The sequence below is a fragment of the Colias eurytheme genome, chromosome 8 (assembly GCF_061535395.1).
Source record: "Colias eurytheme isolate Ceu_HAF_F1 chromosome 8, ilColEury1 Martin Lab GWU primary, whole genome shotgun sequence".
Taxonomy (NCBI): domain Eukaryota; kingdom Metazoa; phylum Arthropoda; class Insecta; order Lepidoptera; family Pieridae; genus Colias; species Colias eurytheme.
Window position 1 is genome coordinate 5,561,632 of NC_142987.1, and position 19,597 is coordinate 5,581,228.

At 30.5% G+C, this 19,597-nt stretch overlaps 1 protein-coding gene across 1 annotated transcript; it reads right to left on the reverse strand.

Annotated features, from left to right (window-relative positions):
• Positions 1-1,388: 1,388 nt before the first annotated feature.
• yellow-e (L-dopachrome tautomerase yellow-e) lies at positions 1,389-18,999 on the reverse strand. The gene is made up of 8 exons (XM_090104620.1): positions 18,839-18,999; positions 11,819-12,088; positions 9,942-10,139; positions 7,101-7,248; positions 4,830-5,016; positions 3,988-4,182; positions 3,509-3,641; positions 1,389-2,484 (listed from the first exon to the last, which is right to left on the reverse strand). Exons 2-8 carry the CDS (start codon positions 12,086-12,088, stop codon positions 2,377-2,379), a joined length of 1,239 nt encoding a protein of 412 aa, XP_089960746.1. The 5' UTR covers positions 18,839-18,999; the 3' UTR covers positions 1,389-2,376.
• Positions 19,000-19,597: the final 598 nt, after the last annotated feature.

The window sequence follows — 19,597 nt, forward strand, 5'->3', positions numbered from 1 at the left end:
TAAATCCAATCCAATCTTTTTGTCCTAAGCAAGCAAGGTACCTTTGGATTTTTTTAAGGATCAGTGGAAGATAAAACTTTCAAAAATATAAAGCATCTTCTTTCTATTTAAGAAGTAATTAATGAAAAGCAATAATAGTATTAAATGTATTATTTATTGCATTAATTAAATCGATGACCGCTATAATGTCCTTCTTAAAGAGGAAAAGAAAAAGAAAATTTATATCAAAACATACAACTTTGACCGTCAGACAAAAGGCTACGCCTGCAGGTAATGATAGTAAGATAACTACAGCATTTTATCTCTTATCAATCTGGCAGGATTTCTAAAGTATATACATGCTGTATCTATTTATTTTATTGGTTAAAACCATGGAAGATACAGGTGAAGTATTTGTTTATATCAAAATATCTATCAAAATGCGTAATATAGTGCTGATGCCACTTTTAATATGTTTTTAAGTAAGCGCCAAATATTATTAGAGTAAGTTCAAGGAATACCTCTAGCTAACTCACCCATGCAACTTGGTTTATTTTGAAAGGAATTTTGTGCACCTATTTTCTTCGCTACTCCGCTCCCACTAATCTTGTTATTAGGGTGATTTAATACAGTATACATAATACATTACATTCCTGGATATCTGTGTATTAACATAACATTTCACAAAACCAAACAACTCCTATCTATTCCTTCCTCTTATCTATTCTTCTCTTAACACATAATAAATAGGTAATAGCATTAAATAGGGAGTTCCCAGACATATTGTTGAATTAGGAAACTCCATTTTTATTCGTAGAGGAAAGCCCATGCCACGAATTTGATGAATAACATAACACAACTCTGAAATACTATTGAAAATAAGTTTTGTAAGATAAGAATTTAAGATAATTATTATTTACTTAAATAATGAGGTTTGTGAGGTACTAGGTAGTTATAGCTGCATTTCTTATTTGTGACAAGCTGTATACGACTCCGCCTCGGCTTCGCCCGCGTAGTCAAAGAAAAACGTTCCCGTGGGATTTTCGGGATAAAACTATCTAGATAAAAGGAAAATCATTACTTTTTTTATTGCGCAAATTTCTTTAAAGCATTCTGATTATTAATTCAATAAATCACAGGTGATCTAATTTAAGTACCTATAAAATATAACATCAAAATAAAAATAACAATAATAGCTACTTAAACATCAACAAGAGTAAGAGCTAATCCATCATTCATTCATATTTTCGTAAATTTTTATTAGGTAGTTTTGATGTGATTGAGTAACAAACATCGATATGTCCAATTAAATTATTATCAACAAAGTTTAAACCAAATTTGAAATCCAAACTTTTGCATTTATAATATTATTGTTGATGTATTTGTCTTTTCAGGAAAATTAAAAACAATTTATATTATTCCTCAATTTTTATTGTATAAAAATACAAAATCGGTAAAGTGAAATACTGAGCTAAATATAAATCCTAAGCTCCTGTGTTAACACATACGTATATGGAACATTTTTTTGTGTTATATATTTACATTTACATACAATATATATTCATGCATCCTCCAAAGTCTACTCATTATTCTAAATTAAATGTTTTGGTTATTACATACGGTATCTGTTGATACGAAATTTGGTAATTGTTCCATCTATTTTAATAAAAATAACACCATTTCTACTTTGTATTATTAAAACACATATTACTGCTTATTTTGGGAATGTAGTGGTCATCGTTTAAATTTATCTTTATTTATTTGATTTTATATAAAATAACATTATAAAACTTTTTTTCGACTAAGCTGTACCAAAACATATTCGCAAAATTAATTCCATAAAGACTAGAGCCTAAGCACACTGGAGTAGACCTTTATGACTGAAGGTGATTAATCAATATAAATTATTATTACACACGTAATTATATAATACAATTATTTCTAGAAAATGATTTCAAAACTGGCTTCGCTTCAATTTTGTTAAAATGTTTATAGTTTATTACATCTTTTAGAAAGCAGACACGCAAACATACATACAAAATGTATAATTTACTTAAAATAAAATGAGCTTATTATAAAATATGTAAGTACACACAAAATCGCACATTAGGAAATAAAATAAAATACATTAAACAATGATGTTTTAGTTGGGAAGTTATGTTATAATAGCCTTTCTATATGAGTTTAATTATTTGTAAAGAAATAAGTAGATCACATCGTATAAACGACGAAGAGCGAAAAAATACATTTAACAGAATTTAAAAAAATGGATAAATGTTAGCAAGATTTGATAAACTAATTTTCTAGAGCACTGATATTTCAAAATTCCAAAATATATAAATAAATTTAATATTACATTTTTTATTAATATGGCTCTGAGGCGTTTATGTTATATGTTCAAAAGTTCGCTGTGATGTTAGCAGTTGATCTTCTCTGTAAATGTGGTTGCAGAGAGACATAGCCGCCGTACCCTCCTTCTACCACTCGCATTATTCGGAGGTTAATCTGAAATTTATTACAAACTATTAAATAAGTTTAATAATATAAATTTATCAAAAAAGGGAAAGAAATCAGTTGTTAATCACTAACATAATTAAATAAATTTAATTTAAAGAACGCTGAAGAGCCAGGTCATGTTTCCTGATGAAAAGGAAGATTTTGAAAAAGCTTAATATTTGGTCATATATTATTATTTACAGATATACTAACTACTAAACTATCCTTCCGACCATGAGTAGTTCTCGCGTGAAATTCACGCGGCTCTACATGTTCATACTTTCATCATTCAAATTTTAATAGGATAAAAATATGAGGTAAGATATACTAATAGGTAAGTAAGATATACTTATAAGCAGATAATATAATATGTATAACTAAAAAAATCATTTATTACGCCTTATTAAAATTAATATGTATAACTACTTTGGCTTTTACTTTATTGAAAATTGTTACCTGCCGTTGAATAATTTATGGAATTTCATTATTGCACTTATATAAGGATTTTTCAATCACATTAATTATAGCATCATGTGTTGCATATTAAAGGAAATAATATTATAATTTCAAGTCGTGCAACATCATCTCATAAATAACAACTACTACAAAGAAATCCCCACACGGAGGATAATAATGCATTGAATGATAAGAACTTATTATATATGAATGGAGTTTCCAATATATTCTGCATGTTGATAGTAAGCTATCTAGGGTACATTTTACTGAATTATGTCAGAGATAAGTACGCAAATTTTTCATAAATTTACCTCAAACTATGTAACCAATTTTTCCCCTTGGTAATTTTTTTTTTTGGATTAACCTTACATATACATTATACATATATTTCAAGAAAAAAAATGTTATTACGTAAACATTATAAACTATTTATTTTTATACTAACATAATATCTATTTTGTAGTCCACATATCTGATAGTTTACCTTTCTCCGTTTTTCTAAAACTAACTCTAACGTAAGTATTTTTACCGACACATTCTCAAACATAGTTCCTTAAACAATTGATAACTATTTTACCTCATGTTTGGAGACACTTCTCTTGAAGAATTTGTGGAATCTCGTGGACAAGACCCAGATGGCGCCATTGTCTCTTTCGGCCCATCGCACTTCGGCGCAGAACTGCAGCTTTTCTGCGTCTTGAGCTAGCAATCTAGAAAATATTTAATTACATATTAATTAATAATTACATTCTTACATAGTGAACGTGAACATTCACTTCATCCAAATTTTGCATAAGAATTGTTGAAGTAAAGACTCAATTTAAAAAAGAAATAAACTCGAGATTAAAAATGGCAAAAGTTGATATGTATTTTCAATCAATATTTTTTGCACATTACAGTGGATAGTGTAAATAAACGGAAAATTTAACATCAATATAAATATTGAAAATTGTTATTTTAGTAGGTATCTTAATTGATTAACAATAACTATATAACACTTATTTGACAGCGTTTTAATAAGCGCATAAATAATAGACAGGAATAGACATATTTTACCTATGAGAATTAGTAATAGGGTTCCACGCCGCAACAGCGGTTTCAGTCATAGTACTGAAGATGATGGTGTCATCGCGTGGGTCGACAGCGATACCGAGACCCTGGGAGGACTTGCGGCCCACAAGGTTCACGGGCAAGTCGGCTCCCTCTGCTGGGGGGCCTGATGCTAATACGGCTGTTGATACGCTGAATAATCTGAAATTAATATCATTTTGAAATAAGGAAATCTTCAAATAAGTTTATTGGTAATGTAGATTGCTTTATTGTTCTCGTCGATCATTGAAAAACAAAACAAAATTCATAACTGGAAGTACCTACATAAATAATTTTGTGAAACTTTAATATTTTACCGGAATTATAAATGTCGACCAATAAGGCTAGGTAATTTGGAAGTGATTAAACTTTTTCAGATAATGATTTATGTATTTATTAAAGTGAAACTTTTATTACATCGTCTCAAACTTTTTGGTCTGTGTAGCGCATGTCGCGTGACGGTCGGCTGCCGAGTAGGTATAAAGCAGTGTTCGGAACCGTACGATAATTATCGTACAAATACGATAATTTTGTGCCTAAGTTTCACTTTTACCGTGGTTTCATAAAACCACACAACATTTTTTTTATAATGGATGTAATTTCATTTTATAATTTCAATTTGGAAAAGGGAAACATATTATCACATAATATTCTAATAAAATATAGAGAAACTACATCTAACGTAACAAAAAAAAATGCCACGAGTATAACAATTAATATCGATCAATAAATCTGGATAAATAACGTCTTCAACAATGATACAATCACATTGCTATTCACTAGCTTCAATACTTTTAAATTCCCCTTACCTGTCAGTCGCCAATGGCTGGTAGTACAAAAGACCTTGAGCTGGTGAATGTGTCAGGCCGACGACACCGTCCATGAGAGTGAACTTATCACCACCGATGTCATATTCGCCAAGGTCAGGGTCTGGGTACATGGACGCGTGGGTCACTCGCCACGCGTTGTCACGCCGACCGTCGTACACAATGATACCTTGAAATGGGAACATTAATTTGAGACGGGTGAAAGCGATTTGTAGTTATATTGAAGGTCCAATTTTCAATCAAATCCGCTTCCGCAAAACACTGTTTGTGCGGAATAATTTTGTGCGATTTTTGTGAAACAACGTTTCTAACGTCCATCTCTATATTACAGCTAATTTTACTTTTTCGCCACGACTCCGCTTAAGATGACAGGTGAAGAGTATCTAAGAAAAATATCTATCACTGAAGACCTCCTCAAGACCAATATTTTTTTTTTTTTAGTGATAGAATTTTCAAAATTTGTCCTCCTAAAATATAAATGGGTATTGATTTACTGTATTTACCAATTAAAGAGTTAGGTAATATCTTTAATCTTCAATAACCACATTAAAAACTTTTATCGCAATAATTATAGGGAAAAAATGGCGTGCAGATAAAACGGGGAAAACTATTTTTAGACTCAAAACAAAGTGCTTACAAAACCAAAGACTTGACTCTTGTTATCGCAGTTCAGTAGGTATTCAATCAAATTATAAGGAATGCATATTATAGCAGTATAGCGTTAATCACGCTTCTGTTTAACTTAATTAGGTACGTCGGTTCAGCACCAATTGTTTGACGATTCCATTATATAATTTTGGAGAAACCAACGCATCGACACACGTTCCTACTAGGTACAGCTATTACACGCGTATATTTTTATCGAGTGTCAAAATAACTATGTCACGGTCTATGAACGTGCCAATAAAGCCTTTTGTGGAACACGATAAATTCTTTGCACAATTCGTCAATAGTTGAATGACATAATTTGCAAGGTTTATTAACGTTTTTGTAGATATAACAATTATTATTAATCCAATTTTACTTTAAAAAGGTTATGGGCATTAGTTTTTATTCATGCGAACCCGTATTTTAGAGGAGATAAAATTAACATTTTTGTATATACTCAATACTCATACTACGGACATGTCGAGGTTTAATGTTATTACCTACTCATTATTAGAGTAGCGTGCACTTCAATCACAAGCACGCGTAATGATGATGTATCTAACTGGTTTTAGATCGCGTTACACCTAATTAGATATCCGAACCTTCCAATCATAGTCATTAAAGTGGAATAAATTTTGTTAATAACTGCACTACTTATCCAACACTTGTAATGTGTATAAATATTTTGATTTTAATTATTGAGTCCTTGAATTGCTTCGTGATTACATAAATGCATCGCTACTGTAATTTTGGAAACGAAACTCCAGTTATTTACATGAGACAAGGGTAAGGGAGCTATTCTGCAGATATTTAGGTATATATATATCGATATTAGTCAATAATCTGTTCAAGTTATTCATTATTGTATTGCGATATCTTTCGCGAGGATATCTTATGAAAGTGCAATACGATGATTTAGAATTATAGAAAATCAACCATTACCTATTGCTTTATATATTACTTCTAACATCGTTTAGAAATACTTTAATATAGCATAATAGTTAATTACACACATTTAAGCAGAACATCTAAATAATCTTTAAGATTGTCGAATAAAGTGAAATCAAGTTATAGCTAATTTATCATTGTTGCGTGTCAACATTACCTAATTACATTATAGATTGTATTTAATGCTTAGTTCATACACATTCATAAAATATAAATAACATACATATAACTTCCGGATATAAGCGATTAATCACTCAAAAATTAATCGTTCGCTCAAGGTAGGTAGGTAGGTAGGTAGGAATTAATTAAGAGTAAAATATAGTGTTTTGTTAGCAACGTGTATATATATAAAATAGTCAACATCCTTATAAAAAAATCGATTCAACCTGAAAATTTAGTAACAAAGAGAAGCAGCTCTACATAATATCAGTACACCAGTTAATTTGATGGGTATCAAACATATAGTATGGTGGTTCTAGATTCCCGAGCAACGTTCACATTATTGCATTATACCCGTATCCCATAAATTTGCTTCGAGTTTTTTTTTGGCCTGTGTCTTGATTGGCCTCAGCAGCCCAAATATTATGATAACTTAAGAAAGAAACAACAGAATTACTCGCACGTACAAAAAACGTCTATTAGGTACATAAAATATACCTGGAGCGACGGTGTCACTAATGTAAGCGAAGACGTTGTCACAGTTGGCAGCGTGGTGGGCGCTGGATGAGCGCGTGTCGTCCAGGACAATGTTGGTGAGCAAGGACGCGGGTCGGAGTAGCTCACGGGGGAAGTAAATGCTTCTTACCTGAAATATAATTATTACTTAAATAAAGATATTTAATTATGTACACGATAAATTGATTTGGAGATAATGTAATATTTTCATGATACAAAATTTGTTGGGTCCGGCCAACGGCTCTTTATGATATTTTATGGGTATTATATGGTATGTTTTTACTTATAATAATTTGATCAATTACGTTTCAAATAGAAGAGCAAAACCTAAAGCTATTAGTTTTAATAGTAGAACGTCGACATTCCAGAGCGAGCCTAACCCAATTCTTACTACAGCTAAAATCGGCGAGGTTACCACACCCTACAAGACCGGAACTGGCTTAGCTTTATCTCCAGTACGTAAAAGGCGTTTTCATGACTAATTGAAATATAATATAAATAGTACAAACATAAAGAACAGAACTATCCTTAGAACTCTACTGTACCTACCACATAAATAGAATTAGAATAACTTTAAATTTCAAAATAATATATTAGACCATAGACAAATATACTATTAGTCCATGATTAGACCTATGGATTGGTAAAATGTACCTACCTATTTAAAGTTCTATTTTTCATCAGTGTCAATTCGCAAAAAAATAGCGAATAAAAACCCACTTCAGGCACACCCTTTAGAAGCATGTGAAAGAAACGACCTCGTCGGCCGCGGGCAGATACATAAAACTTAAAAGGTATATGCAATAAAATGTCATACTATACCTACAGTAACACTAAATAACTATGAAAAACACAATGTACTGGCTATTATCGCATAAAAAGTTGTGAGCATAAAATTATTTTGATATAACCGAAGATAAGAGTTAAATAATTTATCGCCCATAACGATAGATAGAGGCTTTAGCATATAATAATAATAAGTTCCTATTGAGTAGTACCTATCGACTAGGACTACAAAGTAAATATAATATTGTAAAACTTAAAAAAGGCACATAAATCATACTACAAAAAAAAAGCTTAAACCCATAACCAAACAAAACAAATCAAACAATGAACAACAGGAGACATTCTGTATGTAATTTATTGTCGAATATCAAAGCGATACAAGGCTTGCGCGTTTTATAAAGAGACAAGAGTTAATAGTTTGAATAATTTATTGATATAAATATGTAACCACAATTATCAATTCATTGTTACAAATGCAATCACAGATTGTCCATAATTAAAACATGTATATCTACCTACTGACAAACATTTAAGTTTACCTACATTTCTAGGCGAAAAATTAATTTATGTAATGTCATGGTTTATACACGGTTGTTAAAGACATATTACGATTATTTGACTCAACCTTTTAGAGTCTACATTAAGTCACGATTTAACTTAATAATAATCAACACAGCCTGTAGGTGTAGATATACTATAATCAAATTGATCTAATTGCTATGTTTGTGTAGCAATCAATTCAATAATATTGAATTGACTACATGAATTAGACTAAAATATGATTCGTTTGGAAATAAAAAAACGATATCGTCATTATAGAGTTAGATCCTATCCCACAGAGTTATCGTATATTTTATTATTATATATAATCACGTCATCAATTATCCATCACGTCCCAATGCTTACAAATTATCATTTTGAAATAAAAAGTCAAAATAAATATATAATATTGGAAAATGCCTGGCGTGCCGCGTGAAAGATCAAGTAACATCAGACATAATCCTGACCAACAGATTTGTAAACGGCAAAGCAAATATAACGTTGATTTGCGAATAATATAACGAGTTTATAAAGTCAATTCTACCATTTATGGTTCCGTGTTAAAGCATAACAAAATAATCTGAGGTAAATAACCACGGTTACATAGCTTGCTATTAGCATATTTAATGCTATTGGCAGTCTACGCGGCATAATTTTCTATTAAATCGGAAATAGTAGTTGACAATCTTTTTTTTAATATCAATGCTTTACAGTTTTCCTCAATAACATTCTGCTTTAACATGCTCAATGTTTTTATTGTTAATTTTTATATTTTCCTATATACAAGACCAATACCATAACTACAAGAATAGATTCCGAAGAGGACAAGTCCAAGTCCTGCAGTATAATCGATAAAATGGATATCAATAATATTAAAACTTACACTAAAGTATTATGTAACATTTAATTTTTTAATTACGGTTTGGTATTTCAAATAAATTGGAAATAGTTCCATAATTTGGAATATCTACACCAAATCATTCCATTACTGCAAGAAAATATATAAATAAAAATGCTAAACGGTGCAAATAGCATAGGTACTGTAAAAAATGGCCGCATTCCTATCTAACACATTCCACAGATAATTCAATTACCCTAATCATGAAGATTAATAGCCTATTTCAATATAGTTTAAATTATATGAATGACCTTTATGCATAATACGCTTTATAACGATATAAAAGGTCTTATTCTAGTCACTCAAGTCTTAACTTATGTCGTCTATTAATTAATTGGTAAATTGAATTGTTTTCCAAAACTCATATAGATATGACTCTTGATGTTAACTCGAGTAACTCGTTGTAGTTTATTTAAAATAATAATTGTGGTTGCTCATAAGTCATATGCATATTTGAAGGCTTCTCTACTCGCAAAAAAAATGTGAATTATGATATCTAATGTTCTATCAATGATCTGCAGCACTAATTTCCATCTCTTCTTTTAATATTTACCATTACCTAATCAGAGAGAAACTAGAAAATTAACTGAATTACATACCAAACGATCAGTAGCCATGTCGAATACAAGGATCTTCGGTGGGCATACTCTTCTGAAATCATCAATGCTGGTCAACACACCGGCGTCCAAGACCCATAGTCTGTTGCAACGGTCAGCTCTCACTCGGTACACGGAAATCAGTCCTGTGCAGTTGATGTCGCCTCTGCCGGCTGTGTGCCATGACCAGTCTGGGTAGGCCTGTCAATCAAATATAATTAAATACAAATGACTAACAGCTACATTGGTTACAATAGTTACCTACATGCTCGACATTATAGGAATTGCAGTGTTAAAGGTCACATAGGGCCTATTGCAAGAGTTTATAGTCTGTAGTTGAAGCTTTGAATTCGATTAAAAATGTCGAGGAATTGTTACTTATTACTATTAGCAGAATATTAAATACCACTGCTTCATTCGTATTATTATTAATTTATATTCTATAACTTAAATATGAAATCATATTATTAATGCCTACTCTATTTAAATAAAAGGTACTATGATAATGACGTAAAAATGAATCGCATTATAAAAAAAGTATTTTTTTAATGGAGTTATTCTTTGTTGACATTGAAACATTTATTTATAGAATGTATTGTTCTACTGAATGACATCGATGAATATTTGAACAAGAGATAAGAAAATACAAGAATAAGTTCATGCCATTCACTTGCATCGCGGTCGATAACGCATACCAATTAATCTTATGAATAAAAGATGTGCTGTGTCGAATTTAAAGTATATTTATAGTGTATAAATTTAATTAAATCTAGACAACAATAGATTTTAGAAAACGAGTTACTTAAATACTTATCTACATTACTATAACAGCCTTTTACTTTTATTATACAGTACAACATAAATAACCACTTAGAATTGATATAAAAAGTTGTATGAGTTATTATTTTTTAATAGCTCCTATTGTCGCCAAGGTCAAATTAAAGTTTTGCTCGCCCTTCACGCTTTCGTATGGCAGTAGTGCTTATCGCATAGTCGTGAGCAATAACGCGAGGCCGTAGTAATGGTTCTTTGTTACTAAATATTATCTAAATGATTAATTATTTTTGTCTGTACCACAATCATATTTTGATTTACAGTCGCAGATAATTAATTTTAGTTTATTTTTTTTAGATCACATCTCTTCTACTGCTTTCTACAAATTAACAGGAATAATAGCACTAAGAGATCAATCCTTATTTACGAAAACAGCATATTATACCATTGTAACCATGTCCAATATTTTACAAACATTTCATACAAAAAGAAATAGAAAATGCTTATATAATCTGTCTCAAAATATAGTCTTGATATAAATTCATGACTAAAACAAAGTACAATATTGCAATTTTGTTATCCGTCATCTAAAGGCTCTGCTTATTGCTAACCGACTACGTGTAACGAAAGTGTAATTACTGTGTCGTGATTGTGCAACTTTGGACTTGTTTGACCATAAGTGTCATTGAAGTAAACGCTTTTGTGTTCCAGTTGTATCATAAAACATAAATCCGACCTACGGAGTTTATCTTTACGATCGTAATTTGTAATGCCGCGTTCGAACTAGATTGTTAAGTTTGCGATAGAATTAGATTCCTACCTCCTAGTTACAAACACGTCAATTCACAACTGAACCTCTCATTATTTATTGATCTATTATCGGTAGTTAGATCTCTATCAACTATGAATGGAGAGGAACATATTTATTGCACATTGTCGAACATTAGCAAAATCTGAAACCAGCGTTACTATGCTACCTAATTGTATAGACGCAACATATCATTTTCCGTGCAAGTAATTTTTATAATTGAAAACTTGTTTTATGGACGGAATTGGACGGTAATTAGCACATACTACGTAAATAAGTTACATAAAGTAGAAAGTACCTGAAGAACTGGGCTGACGCCGGGCGGGAGGGACCGCGGCACCCACGCGAGCGTTGCGGGAACTCCAGCGCGGAGACGAGGGATACCCAAATATAATCTGTCCCATCCAATTTCTAAGCCCGTAGGCACGGTGTTCTCGGGCTGAAACTTCTCCAACAGCACTGGGTCTGGTGGGAAGTCGAATTGTAGGAAATTCCATTGATTGACAGTTTCCAGAGACGCACTCGCCACTGCTAGGCAGGCGAACGAAAGTATCGCCTTTGGCCACATCTGCAACATAGATAATATAAAAATGTAGCTCGACGATTCTCATAAACGACCATTAATATATAAAAATACTTACCTTAAAATTGAAATCATGATCGCAAAAAAGATATTTTTGCAAAAATTACTGCATTTTTTTAGGTAATTATAATGTGACAAACTTTATAAAGGTTATTCAAATAGGACAATAATTGTAAACCAAAAGCTTTTATTTGCCTTTATCGTAGCTGTACGATAAAGGCAAATAAAAGCTTCAGTGCTGACTGAGGTTTTACATATCTAGTAGATAGAGCGTCAAACATGTTTCCTACTTTTTTGCAAGATCGTGTTCGATAATTTAAATATTAAATATGATATATACTTTACAATTTCATGATAATTTTTATATTCAAACTTACGGAACAGTTTAAGCATTAAGTAATGTAATAGATATTTATGTAAAACTAGCGGTCCGCCCCGGCTTCGCCCGTGGTACATGTTTACGTTTTCTCTACATAAGAACCATCCTCGTACTTCAAGGAATATAATAAAAAAAGAATTATCGTAATCGGTTCAGCCGTTCTCGAGTTATGCGCTTACCAACAAATTTTGCGATTCATTTTTAATTTTTATATAATATAAGATAAGTACCAGTTCAATACTATCTTTACCTATTATAATTTAAAATTCATAATTTAAGGGGTAATAAGCTAGCTGACTACAGCATATTTTATGTTCTCTGTAACGAGGTAATAAAATTTTAAAATATCTTGATACATTTAATTTTAACGCAATCTAAACGAGCAATACGTGAAATAGTGTAAATTCTGTAAGCGCCATTATAAAAATCCATTGACATGTTTAGAGATTTGCGCATAACTGTGATAATATCTCTATTATGCAACGCTCACATAACAGCTAGATAAGTTTATAATGGCAATGAACCTCCTCATTTATCACGACTTTTACTTATAGATCAAGGACAGTTTACAATTTATATTGTCTTATTAAATGATCATTGTACGTTCTTATAACATTCATAAACTTATCTACAGTTGTTATAGTGATTTTCAGTACACATTCAATTTAATTTTACTTAAATATAGTATTTATCCTATAATAATACGGTGTGTTATTATGTGGATGCGTAGGACAGTAAAATGTGGATGATAACGTAATAGGATACATATTTAATTAAATACTTTTATTTTCTATTTTAAATTGTTAATTTCAATTCGATTTTTTCCCTCATCTCTCAAATAAACTTATGTAGTTGCTAATAACGTCTTAAGTTCTACGGTTACCTGAATACGGTCTAATATTTACATAACTAATATCGAGAATATCATTAAATACATTAAATAAAACTTTCTCTGAAAGTCACAGCAAGGAAGCGTAATAACAAATATATAATAAATGGACAGCTCAATAATTTACTAATTAAACCATTACATAACACTATAATTGGTAATCGATCACTGAATATGACCTGCTTCTGTCAAATAAATTGAAATACGACTCTTTTATTGGCCGATATTATGTTCCATACATCGTATCACATTAATCGCAACGAAATAATCTAATTACGCTAACTTTTGAAACACATGCCGTTAGCAACTTCGGTCCAAAGAACAATGCAAGTGATTTAAATGTCACCGGGTTGTTTCGCTGTCAACATGTCAACAGTTGAGTAAGTTCAGAGCATAATGACGAATAAAATATTGTGAGTAATTTATAAACAAGGTAGAGCAATTCTATATACGTTTGTGTCGGATGTGTACCTTATCATCATTTGAAGTGGTTATGATCTTAATCATATATCCTGTCCCTTGAATTTTATGTCTGCTTATTTTATTAGAAGTTAAATATAGTTAACCTTATGTTAACTGTTTTCATGAAATTCAGCACGTAGAGATCGATTTAATATCGGGTAGAGTCATGGACGAGGAAAACATGATCCGAAATTTTACTCGTAGGTACATAAAGACAAAGAGATATAAATTAGTAGTCGCATGTAAAAAATGAATATATCGGTCTCAGTTAATTGACTAAATGTGTTTAGGCATTACGCGAAACAATGCAGGAAATTATAGCCGTCCGCGTTTTTAAAAGTTTGCTCCAGTAACAGTATGTCTTTAATAAATTCTTGTATTTGTTCCAAGGCTAATGCTGTTATCACGGAATGTTTAATGATATTTAATAAACACTCACCTACAATTAAGGCTATTAATTTTTTTTTTTTTTTTTTTAATTTATGACATTAGATAAATACTCATAATAATTATTTTATATATAAATAATCAAAGCTGTAATACATGTATCTATAACGTCTAGTAAGTTCAATACGAGTTATCTTAATATGGCAATGTAAAAAATGTATGTTAAACTCTACCATTTAGAGCATACATAATTATATTTATCTATTATACATATATTTCACCCGCTGCATTAGGTAACCTTGTAATGTATAAAATTTATTAGATACGGAAATGTAGCCCAATTGCATGAAAAACTTACATATTTATATAAATAAATGAAATAATCATCATTTGTTCCACTTGCTTGAATACCTATATTAAATAACAAAATAAACGTTATTCAGGCCGGTTTGTATAAAGGAAATGAAACAACACGATCTCTTAATAGTTAGGAAATCACGTGGACCCAATTGTGTCTGCAAAGACGAAAATAATAATTTCAAGTAAAGCCCTCTCAAATAAAGCTGCTAGTTACCAATTACTAACTGAAAATGTCCCATTATTTTGTTTTTAATAATTTGAAATGGTTCTAATAACATTTAATCTTCTACTATATAAAAATAAGTCGGGTTTTTCTTCCTGACGCTATAACTCCAGAACGCACCAACCGATTTCCACGGTTTTGCATTCGTTGGAAAGGTATCGGGCTCCGTGAGGTTTATAGCAAAGAAAAGGTGTCTATGGTGGCGAAACGTAGTTCGCCCGGTTTGCTAGTTGTTTTTTAAATTGACAAAAGTAATCTTATTTCCAAAGAAATGTAATAAGCACAGGTAATTAAATTTTCATTCTAAAACTGCTTTGAACAATAAGCTCAAAAAGTGTGACTAGTATTTGTACCTACCCTTACCCTGTAAGTAATCGTGGATATACGCAAGAAATATGCTCGTACACTTAAATAAAATCTTTACGTAAAAAATATTACAGTAATCTCGAGAACTAGGTACTTAAGCGATTTTGAAAAGCTAATACGATGTTTGTTCTAGGTACATATTGCTTACACAATTATACTGAATAGTATGTTTATTATTGTTTCTTTTATCTAACACCTAATATTAAAATTAACAAACTTTAAAGTATTTTTTTTTGTATTTAAGTGTTTTATGTGTAGTTCATAAATCAAATAAGTACTTAACAATAATCGCTACCTTGATAAAATTACCTTCACCTTTCTACATAGAATATTTCAAGCACTGGATATAATATTTCGTGTAAGCGTGTTATAATATAGCACTACGAATTGTCCTTGCAATTACCAAATAAAATGTACCAATGTTACACAAAGCCTTCACACCCGTTACTAATACATATTTCACATATTAACATTTGTTTAGCATAAAATTAATGTGTAATTAGACTACTAGATGACCTTCACTATATGTATTAAGTGTTTTGTTTAATTGATCATGGCGTGTAATTAATCAATACGCGTTCGACGGGAAGCTTAAACAAACTATTAGCTATTTTACAAGTATTTAATAATAGCATAATTAGTGTTGAAAATATTCGAACATAATCCAACAACCTTAACATCGATTTGTTAAATAATATTTGTATATTGTTGACAAAAACAATGTTTATCTCTTGCTTGATTAACTTAGAATAAGTTGAATGAAGTGTAACAACACTTATGTAATAAGAGGATTTTTACTATGCTGTCAGGTTTTCATATGTAGAGTTTTAGAAACTTTAGTGAATAAACAGTTTTGAAGCTTGCATAAGCTAAAACATTACACAACATTAATATGCAAATATGATATGATTTACAGGACACTTGTCGATTTCGGTGATAAAATATGAAAGTGAAATTTTATAATCAAAAAGTATTTCCTATACTGCATAACTAAGCGAATGTGTCGGAAGAAATATGTACTAACATAAATTCATTTTTTATTGCCATTAAATTCCCACTATTGTATTTAACTTAGGTAGGTACAATAGGGCTTAAAACATACTGCCCCAATTACATGTGAAAACCGTCAAATCGAAACTTTGTGAATGGAGTAGGTACAGAAATATATAATTGAAATGAATTTTTATTTTAATGGTTACAAATGCTAATCTCTACGTAGGCATGTCGTAGCACTAAGCTTCGGTACTTCTATTCATTTAGCCTACCTTCTTTACATGTTACATTTTTAATATATTATTTACATTAAATCCAAGTTTCATGTACTAGTTATACCTGAATACTCTCTAATTTACATATTTATTGATCCCCATAAAGAGTTAGGACTTAGGACATACTCGCATCGACCTAGGTATTGTTATATTCCGTGAGACAATTCACGCTATTGGGCTCTAAAAAACGCCTGAGAACTATAACAATGTTCATGAAAATATCTTTTTTTTAAAGATTCTCACAACGTTTAACGTTCTTAATTGCAAAATTAGTTAATTGAAACTATGAAATATACGTTAAAATTACAAAACGCAGAATATGATTTTAATTAAACTTTATGAAATTGTTATAAAATTCTTACACATATGTATTACCTACTTATGAATAAGTATTTTATTCTGTCCCGTACAATTTTTTGGAAAAATAAAAATCTTAACGTGGTAGTATCATAAGAATTGAATGACCGATTTCGAGTAAGAGAAGGAAGTTTATAATTAGATTGTATTTTTTGGATTTGTTTTTAACTTTCTACAGGATGAATCGAATTTGATGATTCATTCTTTTAATAATTAAAATTTGTCTTTTTCTATAATATTTAGTAAATACATATTATATAGATCAGTTTAAACAAGAACAATTCTAGAACAAGGAATGGGTCATTGAACTTGAGCCGCGTTCTTCTGTATGCGAATTTTATATTATGCGTAAAACCGAAAGTGATTCCGATTCTCAAGTAAAAGTTTACGTGAATGACATACTTATTGTTACGTACTAAACATACCTACATGTGCAATTAAATAGATCTGTTTCAACTAACAACACGGTTCTTATTACATTTAATACCATTTATTTCACGGTCATTTGATAATAATTAAATTTTTGTATGTGTAACGAAGTATTAGACAGAATTGAAACAAAATTTATAGATACAGCTATACGTTTTAAACCCAATGATGCTTGTAGCCTGTAGGGCTCATGTATTATAATGCTTTAATACTTATGTATATAACTCTCTACGCCACCCACATGTTACCATTTATGATAAGGTTACAGATCCCCTTTCGCTAAATATAGTTTTTTTATGAAACCTATATAATATATGTTTCTTATAACGTCGACTGCATAACATAAGCATAAAACGCAATTCTAAATATCTTATTTTTTAGTGTTTTTCATGTACATTAAACATAACTTAATAAGATATACTGAATGTCTTTTATTCACGATTTTTTTTTGCTCTCTGCAATATTTATAAAAACACTTAATAGGTTGTCTGAATAATAATTAATTGTATTATCTTGTAATCTATTTTTTCTAACACTTCATTACAAATGATTACAAGAAACTATTATAATTAAGTATGTACTTATACAAGTTGTATTCTTGGGTGCCAGCAACTTCCAGATTGAGAAATTTGCTCTATTTTCGTATCTTTATGTTATATTGCGCTGTATCAATACACCGTGGTTTTCACAGAATGAAGGCATACTTTCCGAAGGTTAACAGCTTGAATATTGGACTTTCAAACCCTTTTTGGATTATTCGTTACAAGAAATAATGAATTTTAAATATAAAGTATACCATTAATTAATAAATTTGAATTAAAACAGAGTATGTGTGCCGAGCACGCGTATCAGAAGTGAAACTTTTTTGACAAGATTCACAGATACCAAAATCGTCGCCTTACTCCATGACGTGTCGGTATTGCCATGAAGCAACATATAAATTTAACTTCAATCAAAATTTTGGTTAACATACTCTCAAAATTTCCTATACGTTCCATACATCACAATAAATACAATAACGTTAACGACAACATCCTTCACTTACATTCCGTATACGCATTGTTCCCTAAATGTTAGTAAACACATAACTGTCTAATTATTTACACAATACTCTATTGTCTATCGTTCTGTAGAGGTATAAGATTATAATTGTCTATGATATCGCATGCCTCTATTATTTGTAATCAACTAATAGCTTATTTCAATGAGAACAAACGATTTCAACGCGCGACTTATATTAAAACCACTTTAATTTTAACATTATTTTTATTTATAGAAAATCTTAATAAATGGTTGCATTAGGCTTTTAATATTTGCATCTTTATTTTATAATTATACTAAATTAAACTTAATTCAATAATTAATATATTCAATGAATTTTAAATTAACTTTTAAATTCATATTTTTATTTGTTAGATGAAATAAAGATAGAGCAATGATTAAATTTGGTTAAAAAAAAACTGAAATACAAATAGGTAAAAAAATATTTTACTTAACACTAATTAAATATTTAAACTTGAAATAAACACTGTAAACAAATTGAACTAAGTATCACGGTTCAAACAATGAATGGGTCCATTATCATAATTGGCTTTAAAAAATAGTATCACTATACCTTTTCACCAATTAGTTGCGATCGTATAGCAGATTGGTTCACACGTGTAAATCCGCGAGCAAGGCAGGGAGGCGCGAGTTTGCCAAGCCCTCACACTCAACACTGAAAATGTACCAGAACGCACGACAACATTATGCGCCCCCCTACGTCAGTTACGGGTTAAAAGTAAAAGTGGTCAATCCTGAAGGCGTGGTCAACTTAACAATTCGATTCAATAATACCTATATTACACGACGTGTGTATCTATTGTGCACTTTTGTTTCATTTTTGACAAGGTTAATTTTATTGCCATTTCGTTCTGTATAGTGTATACCCTTGCATAATAGACTTTCAGTCTGAAATAAACGCGTAATAACAATATAGAGAAATAGTAAATAATTAATTTTTTTCGTTACCCAACCTGATATAAATTATACTCATATAACGCCTACATAGTTTTATGTAACTTCAGCTATTACATACGAAAATTAAGATCTCTAGATGAACGAGTTCGCAATAATATATTTAATTCCACAACAATTAATTTTGCCGAACATACAAATAATATTTTGTAACTAGGTCACTTTACGACTGTAATACAATAATTAAGAATAAGGAAGCGAAATTTTTAACACAGGAAATTAACCAGAGCAATAAATATTATTTTAAAACAATCTTGTAACAGATGTGCATCTGAAGTAAAACGATAGAAAATTTATAAAGAATCATAAGCCAGAGAGCGGAAAACGGGAAAAGACAGTTTATTGTTACATCGACTGC

What these genes read in the sequence shown, in the direction of transcription:
- yellow-e (XM_090104620.1), bottom strand. Translation starts at nt 12,088, where the DNA reads ATGTGGCCAAAGGCGATACTTTCGTTCGCCTGCCTAGCAGTGGCGAGT. An exon ending in TAGTGACACCGTCGCTCCAG is followed by an intron (nt 5,017 to 7,100) that starts GTATATTTTATG and finishes TCCCATTTCAAG; the next exon opens with GTATCATTGTGTACGACGGT. An exon ending in CCTATTACTAATTCTCATAG is followed by an intron (nt 3,642 to 3,987) that starts GTAAAATATGTC and finishes AATATTTTCTAG; the next exon opens with ATTGCTAGCTCAAGACGCAG.